The following is a 14,494-nucleotide window of genomic DNA, read 5'->3' as shown; positions in this document are numbered from 1 at the left end:
CTGTCTACATGCTTCCCCTTGGCCGTGTCATCAGCCGGCATGGAATATCTTTCCATTGCTATGCTGATGACACCCAACTTTATTTCAAAATCAACCCAGCATCCTCTGACACCCTGCCATCTTCCACACTCACCACTTGCCTGGGGGAGACAAAGGCGTGGATGAAGGAGAATTTTCTGCAGCTTAACAGTTCAAAAACTGAAGCCATTCTCATTGGCACCCCACATCAGACCCGGTCATCCACCATTACCAGTATCACCTTCGCCGGCCACGACATCCACCTTTCTCCATCAGTCACCAACCTTGGTGTAATAATGGACCCCCACCTGACCTTTGAACTTCACATCAAACAGCTTTGCAAAAACTCTTTTTACCACCTAAAAAACATTGCAAAACTCCGTCCATCACTCTCTCTCCCAGATGCAGAAAAACTCGTCCATGCTTTTGTCTCCACCAGGCTGGACTACTGTAATGCTCTTCTTGCCGGGATCTCCAACAAAAACATCCAAAAACTCCAATACATTCAAAACTGTGCTGCCCGGATCCTTACAAGGACACGAAAATTTGACCACATCACACCAATTCTCAAATCCCTCCACTGGCTCCCTGTCCCATTCAGGATTGAATACAAGGTTTCCCTACTGACCCACCAGTGCCTCCATGGTAATGCTCCTATTTACCTGAAGGAGCTAATCACCCCTCAGCCCACTTCACGACACCTCCGCTCCGGTCAGGCAAACCTCCTGCAGATCCCAAGGACCAAACTCCGAACCATGGGAGACAGAGCTTTCTGTCACGCCGCTCCCTGTCTTTGGAATGCTCTCCCTGACCACCTGAGAGCACCACTGACCCTGGACACTTTTAAAAAAGGCCTAAAAACCTACCTTTTTAAAAAAGCCTTTCATTAGTTGTTTCCTTTGGAGAGACGCTCTCTCTCCAAATTTTAACTTTTACTTTTCTTTTTTTATGTAGCACTTTGAGATTGTTTGCTCAATATAAAGTGCATTACAAATAAAATTCCTTATTATTATTATTATTATTATTATTATTAACCGTTATGTATTCGATGCAACTGAAATAAATGTAAGACTTCCATCTTAATAAATCGGTATTGCAATGCAAATCGATTTGGAAAAAAGCTTCAAACATCATCTATTCTTAACTGGTGAGCCTCAGAGCGCCATATAGTGTGCCATGGAGGTACTGCCAAATTACTTTACTTTTAATTTAAAAATATAGATTTTTTTATTTTGTAATAAACAAAGCTAGTTATTTTTAATATCTAAATGTGCTCACGAATGACCATGCATAAAATAATCACTTCTTGTGGTTAGGGGTGTAACGGTACACAAAAATCTCGGTTCGGTACGTACCTCGGTTTTGAGGTCACGGTTCGGTTCATTTTCGGTACAGTAAGAAAACAAAATGCAAAATATAAATGTGCTAGTTGTTTATTACTTTTGTGCTTTTAACAGTAGGAACATGCACTGGAGCTAGAATGCTGCTCAAAAATATAAATACAAGTAAAATATTTATTTAAAAAATAAAAATAACAGACTGTTTCTTTAAAAAAAAAAAAATCTCCATCTGATGTGCAAAATTGAACAGTTGCAACACTAAATAGTTTCAAGTTGTTGCTCAGATTAAATAACATGAATAAGGCTCAGACTGTTTTTTTTAAAACAAATCTTTTCTCCATCTGATGTGCAAAATTGAACAGGGCAGGGAGAGGCTGTTTAAATGCGGTGGGGAGCTGTGTTCGCACTAACGTTAAGCTCGTCTTTCTCCCCGTTGTAGCGATGTTCACGTGGGGGTGGTGCCGTTTCAAATGCGTCAACAGGTTTGACGTGTTGCCAGAAACATACCCGACCTCACATGAACAATGTCGGCAAACCGCTTTGCCGAAGTGTTCCCAAACGGGAGACCTTAATGTCGCGGGAGGGTCCTCCAACTCTGGCGTGTTGCCAACGCTAGCGGCATTAGCCATGACGTCCGCTACTACTGCTGTTTATTGTGTCGCGGTGTGCGCAACTGCGCATGTGCGGCTGCAGCATGCTCCACACAAGCGGTCCTCTACTTAATATGTCCGTATGGAAACTCGTTCGGTACGCCTCCGTTCCGAACCGAGCACCCCGTACCGAAACGGTTCAATAAAAATACATGTACCGTTACACCCCTACTTGTGGTTCAATATCACCGCGATCATCAGATGTTTGGCCACTGTTGACCAGCTGACATTCCCTCGGCTGCAGGGACACAAAAGACACAAAGTGATGCTGGAGACGACCCTTAGCCAGTAAAAGCTTCAAAGCGTTTGAGCAGGAAATATGTCCTGAATTCATTCAATTAGGTTTAACAATAAATTACCCTGAATAACAAAAATCAACCTTATTTTTGGACTCTTCTAATTGCCAAATTGAATATTCATAATTATTGGGAAAAATCTTGAATCAGTGGTTCCAGTAAAAACTGTGAGGGAGACCTGGCCAAGATGGCAGCATACTGTAAAACATGGCACGCAAAAACAGATCTGGCTATGAACAGAGACAGATTCAGAGTGATTCAGAGTGATGTTGTCTGGCATATACTGTATATGTAGCCTGTTGGCTACATATACTCTATGTATCCATGTCTGCTACTGACATGGTTCAACTAAGTCGGGTGAATCTGTGGGTACACGTCAAACATGGATCGGATATATGATTAGTGAACTACAGTGTTCAGGCAGCCTCCCACTGCACATTCAGACCGAAAGCAACAATGAACGCTATACAAGGGTTGGTGTTAACAAAAAGGTTTGTTCAGTGTTCCCGGTTGCAACGCGCCTGTCGCGTGTCTGTTGTGCTTTCCCTGTATAAATGAGAGCAAACTGCAGTTCAGGAATAACAGGACTGCATACTGTAATTATGTTTCTGTAATTACAGATTTTAACCATCGCTCCTCAGTGAACTGCCTCCTTGGCAGAGAACATGTTATCAGTGTGAATTCCCGATGTATTTTTGGAGTCTGGTTAACATGAACAGAAGCTAATAAAAATAAAGTTTTGTATGAAAGTGAAAATATCAAGCCATGAAAAAATTATGATATCATAAAACGTTTTTATTGTTTGGAAGTGCGGCCGTCTCAATGTCCACTCTGGGCCCCAACGACCTCTGTGATCTTGTAAAGTGGGAGACTGGTGATGGCCAGCTCCGGGACAGTCCCTGCCACTGTCCCGGCCCCGTTGGGTTTATTGTTAGCCAGCCTTCCAAACACCCTGTTTTTCCCACCAGCTGGGCTATGTCTTGTAAATACTGCCGTGTCCCCGTCGAGCAGTCCGCTCCTCTGAAGACCAAAGGCTCAGAGCGTTTTTTTTCTCCAACACTCTCTATCAACAACTCTGGGAGGGAAGAAGAAGCCTTGATCTCCGGTGAAGAAAGTTCTCTCATTTTCTCCGAGCTTGAATCCGTTGAGTCAGTATCCCTCCGGTCGTCTGCCTAGCCCCGGGCGATGGTAGGAGGATGGGGCTTGAAAAGCATCAGATGGCAGCCCTGTGGAATTAATCAATGTGAGAGAGAGAGAGAGAGAGAGAGAGAGAGAGAGAGAGAGAGGAAGAAAGAGAGGGACGGAGAGATCAGACGAGATGTGTCAGAGAACAGATAGGAAAGAGGAAGTGGGTGTCTCTGGCATTGTGGCAGATCGTGTGTGTTTTCACGAAAAAAGGCAATCGGATATTGTCCAGTCGCTGTGGTCCACCTCTGACATGGATTTGATATAGTTTAATACAATACATTTATACTGCATTATTGATTCATGTCAGGGTGCCTTCGGAAAGCTCTTTACCTGATCCCAATGGATACATTTACAGTAATATTGGAGAGATATTTGGAGTTTCTCCAGTGAACGGCCTGAGGTCAGATTCTCATTAATAATACAGTCAAGTATTCCAATAATGGCTTTTATATGAATGGTAACGATATGGTATTGCACAAATCATCCGTTTTTGTATTCAAATTTGCTGTTAGAATGGTCCCAGAACAAAGGAAGACTAGATGAGGATGCTGTTGCAGAAAAAAGGGGCCCAACACTCAGGCTCCGTGGTCCTTGCCCCATTGTTTTATCAAAGTGGGAAATGATCTCCGTTCATGGGTCATTACTCTCGTTTCCATCGGAGCTCGCTCGCGTCGGCGTCCAGCAGGTTTCTGTCGCTGGCCGAGGAACAACACCTGGCGTCAGATTATGCGCGGCTCAGTGACCGCCAGGGATGAAAAGTCACATCTGCTCTGACACCAGACGAGCGGGAAAACATAACAATGGTATCAACGTCCACTATCGGTGTTCAGGCTGAACACGCACCGTGACGCAACAACAAGAGATGTAGTGGAGTAGAAGCATAAAGTAGCAGAGAATTTAACTACTCAAGTAACGTACAAGTCCTTTAAAATGATTAAGTAGAGTATTGGGGTGAATATACTTAGTCAATATATTTACTATACTATACTTAGACAACCTGCACAGCGTAACAAGCTCGTTGGAGAAGCCAGAGACTTGGGAGGCGGGACTATCGTCACCCAAGGCTTCGTAGACACTTCACAACAAAATTGTGATTTCTTTCCATCCGATTTCGCTGTTTTACACGATGATACACTGCAAAGTAAAAGATCAAATAGCCATCATTCCCAAAAGCCCAAATCTATCGGCTTGGACTGAACTACACTCAACAAAAATATAAACGCAACACTTTTGTTTTTGCTCCCATTTTTCATGAGATGGACTTAAAGATCTAAAATTCATTCCAGATACACAATATTACCATTTCTCTCAAACATTGTTCACAAATCAGTCTAAATGTGTGATAGTGAGCACTTCTGCTTTGCTGAGATAATCCATCCCACCTCACAGGTGTGCCACATCAAGATGCTGATCTGACATCATGATTAGTGCACAGGTGTGCCTTAGACTGTCCACAATAAAAGGCCACCCTGAAATGTGCAGTTTTGTCTCACAGCAAAATGCCACAGATGCCACAAGCATTGAGGGAGCGTGCAATTGGCATGTTGACAGCAGGAATGTCAACCAGATCTGTTGCTCGTGCATTGAATGTTCATTTCTCCACCATAAGCCGTCTCCAAAGGCGTTTCAGAGAATATGGCAGTACATCCAACCGGCCTCACAACCGCAGACCACGTGTAACCACACCAGCCCAGGACCTCCACATCCAGCAGGTTCACCTCCAAGATCGTCTGAGACCAGCCACTCAGACAGCTGCTGAAACAATTGGTTTGCATAACCAAACAATTTCTGCACAAACTGTCAGAAACCGTCTCAGGGAAGCTCAACTGCATGTTTGTCGTCCTCATCGGGGTCTTGACCTGTCTCCAGCTCGTCGCCGTAACAGACTTGAGTGGGCAAATGCTCACATTCGATGGCGTCTGGCACGTTGGAGAGGTGTTCTCTTCACGGATGAATCTCGGTTTACATTGTTCAGGGCAGATGGCAGACAGCGTGTGTGGCGTCGTGTGGGTGAGCGCTTTGCTGATGTCAATGTTGTGGATCGAGTGGCCCATGGTGGTGGTGGGGTTATGGTATGGGCAGGCATCTGTTATGGACGAAGAACACAGGTGCATTTTATTGATGGCATTTTGAATGCACAGAGATACCGTGATGAGATCCTGAGGCCCATTGTTGTGCCAAACATCCATGAACATCACCTCATGTTTCAGCAAGATAATGCACGGCCCCATGTTGCAAGGATCTGTACACAATTCTTGGAAGCTGTCCCAGTTCTTGCATGGCCAGCATACTCACCGGACATGTCACCCATTGAGCATGTTTGGGATGTGCTTGACCGGCGTATACGACAGCGTGTACCAGTTCCCACTAATATCCAGCAACTTCGCACAGCCATTGAAGAGGAGTGGACCAACATTCCACAGGCCACAATTGACAATCTGATAAACTCTATGCGAAGAAGATGTGTTGCACTGCATGAGGCAAATGGTGGTCACACCAGATACTGACTGGTTCTGAGTCCCCAGACCCCCAATAAAGCAGAAAAAATGCACATTTCAGGGTGGCCTTTTATTGTGGACAGTCTAAGGCACACCTGTGCACTAATCATGATGTCAGATCAGCATCTTGATGTGGCACACCTGTGAGGTGGGATGGATTATCTCAGCAAAGCAGAAGTGCTCACTATCACACATTTAGACTGATTTGTGAACAATGTTTGAGAGAAATGGTAATATTGTGTATCTGGAATGAATTTTAGATCTTTAAGTCCATCTCATGAAAAATGGGAGCAAAAACAAAAGTGTTGCGTTTATATTTTTGTTGAGTGTATGAACTATGGGTCTGATACTGTCTGATCATAGCGACCTAAAGACAACAGAACAAAAACTCATTCTTTGTTGTTAGAAAAGAGAAATCACTGACCAACTACAACTTTTACGCGCTCCTTATTGAACGGTTATTCATGAAATGGAGGGAATGAATAAATGCGTGCTCGGAAGAGCGATCCTGGGAACCACACACAGGGAGGGAACGACCGCGCGGGGACTAACGGGAACTTTAAGGGGCAGTGAAGGCTGCGGGGCCCGGTTGATTTACTTCTAGGGTGCACTTTGGCACACGCGCAATAAAACACACACACACACGGATACAGATGAACTCAGCATGTGCAGAGAAGGAAATACAGAATATTAAAAAACAACAACATAAACATGGCGTTATTGTGTGCAGAGGAAGAATCTGCAGCATGTTGAATGGGCTGACTCAGAGGCCCCGTGCAGCAGTTACAGGCTCACTGTATACGTCCAACAATGGACGTCAGTGGTAGCAAAAGTCATAGAAATGATTATCTACCATGGAGCTTACAGTATGTAGGAAACGAGGGAGGATTCAATTCTTTTAGCTTCCTGTTGCGATATATACTGTATCGCCCGGGAAGAGAGAAAGCAAGAAAAGAGAAAGCGTTATTGCTCTCTCTCTCTCTCTCTCTGGTGGTTTTATGATGCGATGTGTCATCTTGCCGGTATGCTGCCATATACTGTTACTGTGCTGTCCTTGGTTCGCACACACCAATAAACTAGCTTTTTTTATTGGTTCAAATTAGATACAAACACGAGTCCCAAGCAGACAGTCAAAAGATCAAATACAACTTTTCATTTGTGGGAGAAACTAAGTTGTGCTGTTTTAGACGAAGAGAGAACTAAATTCACTTCTGTATCCCAGAAGGCTGCTGATATTTGTGCGTTGAGATTTTTGACTGGTTGTAGACGCTTAACTCATCATTGTGACCTGTACACTAACTCAGATTGGCCATCTTTGAAGGTGCGCAGGCATATACACTGGCTGAAACTAAAGCTCTTATTGGTTGGTGCCTTCTTACTTAAGGCGTTAAATGCAACAGAAATGATTCATCACCTGGAATCAAGCTTAAAGGGTTCAGTATTTTTCAACCCAGACCTTGTTTTTGCAGCAATTTTACTGACCGCTTTAAGTGCTTGTTTCTGCTGCTGAGAAGCTCCGATTCTTATTATAAGTGTCTGACAACATTATGTGAAAAAATACTCCAGAGAATTAAAATGTTTTTTTTTTACTTATCTCCCACCATCTCATCGGTTTGTTATTGTGTGTCCCGCTTCTTTCTGAAATCCGGCGTTGCATCCAAATCAGCTAAATATTCAGCCGTGAGATTGAAAATCTTTTACGCTTTGCCTACTATGAAACCACAAACTTTGGTAAAGCAAAAACATATTATTTCACTGTTACAATTGTCTGATCCTGTCGGTTGCAGAACCGAGCCCCACCGGAGGATGTTAATCGAAAGTCCTTCCCTATTCGACACAAAAACAAGTAGGGCCCAGGTTGAAAATAAGTTACCCCTTGAAGGATCGCCACAGGCTGTAAAATAAAATATGTACTAAAGAAATGTCATTAGCAAGATAAAAACCTGGATTTAACCTTGATGTATTTGCATGGATCACAGCAGTGGAAATGTGGACAAATTATTTAAAAAAATAGCTGATTATCATTGATAAAAGTTTTCTTGTACGAAGCCTGGAACAGTTATGCATTTATGACTGCATCCCATCTACTATATTTCCGACAGGTATAACTTTACTTATAACAGGTAAAACGCTGCCAATAAAACCCAGTCAATATTTCCCCTGGTGTTGTATTCGTGTCACATCTTCCAGTCTGTTATTATGAGAAACCTTAACATCAGCATCGACTTGTAGCTTCAAATCAGAACATTATATTCAAGCTGCGACCATTGTGAACTTGCCCTACCGTGTCTACTGTTACCTAGCAACAACTCACCTGGCATCGCTTTAGCGACACACGATTAAACGATACACTCTATACGTGTACGTTTCGTAAGGAGTGACCTCGGCGTTTGGTTGTCGAAGGCTCCTGATGTGCACACAACTAGAAAAGTAGCTGAATGGCCGCTGATTAAAATGTTCCACCACCTCTGAAATTAAAACCACGCCTTTGCTTCATCAGAGCCATTATCTGCTACAACAATGATTATTGTACGTGGGGAGAGAACCACGAGAGGAAGCCCATTCTGAATCGAAGAGTTATTCTGCTGGGTTTACTTTAAAGGGGACATATTATGCAAAACTGACTTTTTCCTTGCTTTAGTTTGTATATTTGCGTATCCGGGGTGTCTCCCGACCCCTTTAACATGAGTTTTGACAACTAAGTCAATATTTAGTAACTGGCAGAGTCAGGAATTTAGTCTCTAAACGAGCCGTTTGGATTTTTACCGTATTGTGACGTCACAATCCGGTCTTTTGCATATTCTTGCATAGTCATTGCATATTCATGGTATATCCCCGCCCACATTACGCCGGCTACCTGAACAAGGATCCGCCATTTTTTCTTACTCGCTTCACTTGTACTCGACAGCCTAACCGCCACCATGTACAAGCCGAAAGCCAAGCACTGCTGCTCTGTCATCGGATGCACGGGTCCTCATATGTCGCTACATCGCCTCCCAAACAAAGAGGATTTAAAAGCGAAGTGGCTAAATTTTGTTTACCAGGGAAACGTCCCAGCGTCATTGAGCAAAAATGTCCTGGTCTGTGCGAATCACTTCACATCGGACTGTTTCTCCAACCACGGACAGTATACCGCTGGATTGGCAACAAGACTGCTCCTAAAAGATGGATCCATACCCACTGTCCGTGCCGACGCCACCGATGTTGCAACTGTAAGTATTTACAAAAACAGTATAGTTTGTGTTACTTTGGTCATTTAGCACATGAGCTAATGCTAACCGTCGTGTTAGCCGAATGAGGCTGAGCTAACATTACATGTGAAGTGTTCAACGTTGTGCTTACTGGCAGTCGGATTCACTATAGTGTTAATGTTACCAAACGTTAATTTGTCATATCAGCACTCTTTTAAAACATGACGGTGATTTGAGAAAATGAATTAGGACATTGAGATTGTATCGCTTCGAACCGGCCTTGAACCCCTGCTCGGCCATGAACATGGCGAGGAGACGGGTGAAATGTCTCTGTTGTTCGCGGACGGTGAGCCATTGTTCCGCTGTGAACACGCAGGGAAGATTGTTTTAATTGGTCTTAGTAATTCGCGGACGGTGAGCTACTGTTTCGCCGTGAACACGCAGAGGACACGGTATAAAATGGTCTTTTATTCCCGACAAGCTAGCTATGTTCATTACTTAGCATGTTGTGCTAAATGGCTGTGTGTTTGTTTACATGCAACTACAGCTGTAGCGTTGTCAGGAGTTCACGGACGGTGAGCTACTGTTCCGCCGTGAACACGGAGAGGACACGGTATAAAATGGTCTTTTATTCCCGACCAGTTAGCTATGTTCATTACTTAGCATGTTGTGCTAAATGGCTGTGTGTTTGTTTACAAGCAACTACAGCTGTAGCGTTGTCAGGAGTTCACGGACGGTGAGCTACTGTTCCGCCGTGAACACGGAGAGGACACGGTATAAAATGGTCTTTTATTCCCGACCAGTTAGCTATGTTCATTACTTAGCATGTTGTGCTAAATGGCTGTGTGTTTGTTTACAAGCAACTACAGCTGTAGCGTTGTCAGGAGTTCACGGACGGTGAGCTACTGTTCCGCCGTGAACACGCAGAGGACACGGTATAAAATGGTCTTTTATTCCCGAGCAGTTAGCTATGTTCATTACTTAGCATGTTGTGCTAAAGGACTGTGTTGGCAGTCGAAATAGTTCCTGTGCGTTTGTATACATGTAACTACAGCTCTAGCGTAACCTATTGGCATGAGAGACCAGACATGAGAGCACCAAAGCGTTATCTGCAATAAAGCAGTCACTACTTTGTTTTGTTTCCGGAGACAGGGGCTACCTGCTAGATATCTGCTGTGCTACTATCAGTTATATGCAGGCATGGACACAGAAAAGTTTGCTTCACAAATGTCTATTGCTAATCATCATTTCTGTCTACATATTTTTATTTTTCATGTAACATGAGAAAGCAGACACATAACCTATTGCTTCTTTTTGTGTTTAGACAAGTACAACTGTACAGCAGCCTGTGGTGCATCATGTTGCCTGCCAGACAGACCAACCAGTGACATGCAACGTTGGCACACAGCTTTCCATGAGAACTCTCCAGCCTCACTTCAGAAGCACAGGTTTGTTGCCCAAAAGCATATCATGTCATGTTAGTCACTATGTTTCTATATAGTGTAATTTTAGTTTTACTCTGTTATGAATATGGAGTGGCTAATGAAAAATATATTTTCATCTATCAAAGGCACACAGAAATCAGTGTCCTGTGCTGATGTTGGTGTTGGCACCTCAACCATTGCCTTCTCAACTCGTCAACCATTTTTAACATCAACCCCAATAAAAAGACCAAGTAAAAGGGCTCGCTTGGAACTGGAGGAGGAGGAAGAGGAGAATCCATTGGAGGGTAGTTCATCCATGGAAATTCCCGACCCCAAGGATTCTACATATGATCCAGAGGACTCTGTCAGAGTCAGCAGATGTGACGTGAGTTAATAACCTCAGAATTCCTTTTATTCCCTACATGTTTTTACATAATTTGTCTCAAGCTGTGTGGGAGTTACTAATTTCTCTTTTGATTATTTTGTTTTTCTACTAGACTGGAGCCTTCCTGCCCTGTTCATAAGACACCAACGTATATTGTCTATGAAAAGTGTCTGATGGAGCTGTTTGAGGTGTGCCCTGTCTGTCAGCGTGTGTCAGACGTGCAGACAAGAAGGGTCGGCACATTCATCTCTGTAGAACAAACATGCCCACATTGTCAGTTCTTCAGAAAATGGAACAGCCAGCCAATTCTGGGAAGCACACCTGCAGGAAACCTCCAGCTCTCAGCTGCAATATACACCACAGGTGCATCTTTCTTCAAACTTGAAAAGGTAATAGATTTAGTCATCACTATGTAAATGTATTATTTTTGCATATCATATTGCTAAATGTTGTATAGAGCAGTACTTATGACACATCTTGTCTGTCTGTCCTCAGATCTTCCGGGCAATGCAGCTGAAGATGTTTCAGTATGACACATTTAGGCGTCATGCACGGACGTTCATAGAGCCTGCAATCATACACACGTGGAAGACTGTGCAGAACGGGATGATGGAGCAGCTTAGTCAACAGGAGAGTGTTATCCTGGGTGGCGACCTAAGGGCTGACTCACCAGGTATACAAGACTCTCTGATCAATTTTACTCTAATGTTTTTGTTTAGAGAAGTGTTTACGATGAAGTACAACAAATTGATAGGTAAGATTAAATTTCTGTGATATTCTACATTTATTTTTGAAGGCCACTCTGCCAAGTTTGGCAGTTACTCAATGATGGACCTGAGGAGCAACACTATTGTCGACATACAGCTGGTTCAGGTGAGTGAAATGGTGTGATCTTTATTCAAGATAACTAATCTGTGTTTAATGACTGCTTTTAAGAATCATATATTTAATAGACTTTTGTCCTGTTTTTCTGATCAGAGCAACGAAGTCGGGGGAAGCTACCACATGGAAAAAGAAGGTCTGAAGAGGAGCCTTGCTCTCCTGGAGGCATGTGGTGTTACATTGGACAGCATTGTCACAGACCGTCACCCTCAGATCCAGAAGTTCCTGAGGGAGGCCAATGTGACACAGTACTACGATGTCTGGCACATGGAAAAAGGTAGGAGTACAATCAAGATAAAATGCCCTTGCTCACAGGTCCACACATTATATTATCCTATTATCATAATCACTAATATGTTACATGGGTTAGAGTTATTTTGTAATCAACTTATACTGTTTATCTGAATGTGACAAATATTGTTTTATTAGGACTGTCCAAGAAACTGGTCAAGATAGCCCAGAACAAAGAATGCGAAAAGCTGAAGAAGTGGCTTCGAAGCATAAAGAACCATGTGTACTGGACAGCAGCCTCCTCTACTTCAGGGCCAGAGAGAGTGGCTAAGTGGACCTCCATTCTCAACCATGTCCAAGACATCCACACACATCCAGATCCTGCTTTCCCCCAGTGCTTGCATCCACAGCGCACCTCAAGGGACAAGAGCAAATGGTTGAAAGCAGGTAGATAAAAACAAAATTGTGAATAAAATGTTTTTTTTTAATATCTAAAAGATGTTTAACAGTTTGAATTCATGTGATTTCTTTTTTCCAGGGACACCAGCTTTCTGCAGGTTAGAAAAGGCACTGATTAACAAGAGAATCCTGAGAGATGTTGAAAAGCTCAGCCCTCACTATCAGACCTCATCGCTGGAGGCATTCCACAGTGTCATTTTGCGGTTTGCACCGAAGAATGTTGTCTTCCCATACCTTGGAATGTTATGCAGGTAATAAAACTACCAGTATCTGTTTATTTCATTATAATTTAGTTTGTTTGCTATCTTTCTAACTACTATTTTTCCACCCAAGACTCTACCTGGCTGCCCTGCATTATAATGAAAATGCTGGCCGACCTCAGGCAACATCGACAAGAGGAGAGCTGCTCTACAGAGTCAACTTCCCAAAGTCAAAACGCGGAGAATGCACTGCAAAGCCTGTGAAAGCAGAGCCAACATTCCGTAAGTTTTACAGTCTTTTATTTAAACTCCACAAATAAAAAGTAAACATGAACATACAGGCATATCACAGAATGTTGAAAATAAACACAAACAAATAAAATCTGAATTCTTTTTACATGGTTTTCAAAAGAAATAATAAATAAGGAGAATGTATAAATATGAAGTAATTAGGTGAAATAACAAGAGAAACTTTACACAAGGCTTTTTGGTTCTAGTGCAACTTTCCTGTAAACATACATCTTTGTTTATTGCACTACAGATTACGTTGATGCACTGTTGGACCTCATCTTTGATAAGGTTTTCCAGGACCCTGCCCCATATGTGAACGAGGTGCTGAAGCTTAAAATCCCTGAAGACCTCTCGGCTCAGTTTGACCGACCTGACAAGCTGACCGTTATAGCAGGTTATGTGTCGAGGTTCAACCAAGGACAGGTCTGAACCCAACATACTGTCCTTCTGCATCAGGGAACTCTGCACGAATCCTCAGCACCACGCAGGCGGGCAGCACAACTCTCACTCCCCGGCCCAGAAAGCCCCAGCACCAGCTTACAAAGCTTCTGTAGGCTAGGTATCTATATTGGCTGGACACAATGTAATATAAAGTCAGCACTGAATGTTCACGTCCATGGCAATAAGATACTTTCATTGTTATTATTTTTATATTGATATTGAAGTACAAAGTTCAACTGTTCCACTTCAGTAATTTATCTTCCTATTGTTTTTATTATTTCATATGTCTACACATGTTTACAATGTAAACAATGTTGTACAATGTACAATGAGAATGTACAATAAACAATCTTTACTTACTGTTCTGTGTGTTTTCATTGTTTGATATGTAATTTTCATGTTAACTAGATGGATAGATAGATAGCTAATTAGATATACATTTGTTGATCACAAGCTGGGATCTCAGTAAAAAATAATAAGGATAAACTATAACCATAAACTATAAGCAATGTAAGATAGAGGAAGCACCTACGTACTTTTGAGCATAACATTTTTGCGATAAATTAATAGTATTTATGTGACTGAAAGCTTACTGCACAATTCCCCTGAGACGTAAAGGTCCATAGTCTGCCCGATAAATGTTTAGTGCATTCTGCAGTGAAAATACATTCAGGCAGACAGGTTCGAGGCCAGGATGGTCCACCATGCATGTTGGTGGCTCAGGAAGCTGCTGTAGTCTTCGTGTAACCTATAAATTATGAAAGATAAGTGAGTGACAATGGATGATAGAAAAGAGAGACTGCAAAATTACAACCATGTTTGCACAGTGTTCACACTTACTTGTGATATTTCAGTACAGCATATATTCTCAGGTTCTGTAGGCATTTGTTCACAATTGCCACAGGAACACCTATTTTTTAGCAGAATTGTATTATTGATTGGAAACTACGATAGCTAAGCAATCACGTCGTGTTGTTTCTTTTGTAATATTTATTTAAAG

At 42.6% G+C, this 14,494-nt stretch overlaps 1 protein-coding gene across 2 annotated transcripts; it reads left to right on the top strand.

The window, feature by feature from the left end:
* Positions 1–8,843: 8,843 nt before the first annotated feature.
* LOC311026652 (uncharacterized protein) lies at positions 8,844–13,835 on the top strand. Of its 2 annotated transcripts, XM_084030333.1 has the most exons (11): positions 8,844–9,202; positions 10,506–10,629; positions 10,752–10,990; positions 11,103–11,379; positions 11,486–11,663; positions 11,787–11,863; positions 11,969–12,149; positions 12,302–12,550; positions 12,642–12,813; positions 12,896–13,044; positions 13,304–13,835. In XM_084030333.1, the coding sequence occupies exons 3-11, from the start codon at positions 10,953–10,955 to the stop codon at positions 13,480–13,482; spliced, it is 1,500 nt and encodes a 499-aa protein (XP_083886459.1). In that variant the 5' UTR covers positions 8,844–9,202; positions 10,506–10,629; positions 10,752–10,952; the 3' UTR covers positions 13,483–13,835. The 2 variants fall into 2 exon arrangements, with proteins under 2 accessions (XP_083886459.1, XP_083886460.1); XM_084030334.1 differs by lacking the exon at positions 8,844–9,202 and having other exon boundaries at positions 10,180–10,629.
* Positions 13,836–14,494: the final 659 nt, after the last annotated feature.

The sequence above is a fragment of the Eutrigla gurnardus genome, assembly GCF_963514095.1.
Source record: "Eutrigla gurnardus genome assembly, chromosome: 16".
Lineage (NCBI taxonomy): Eukaryota > Metazoa > Chordata > Actinopteri > Perciformes > Triglidae > Eutrigla > Eutrigla gurnardus.
This window is presented reverse-complemented; position numbering and strand designations above follow the sequence as displayed.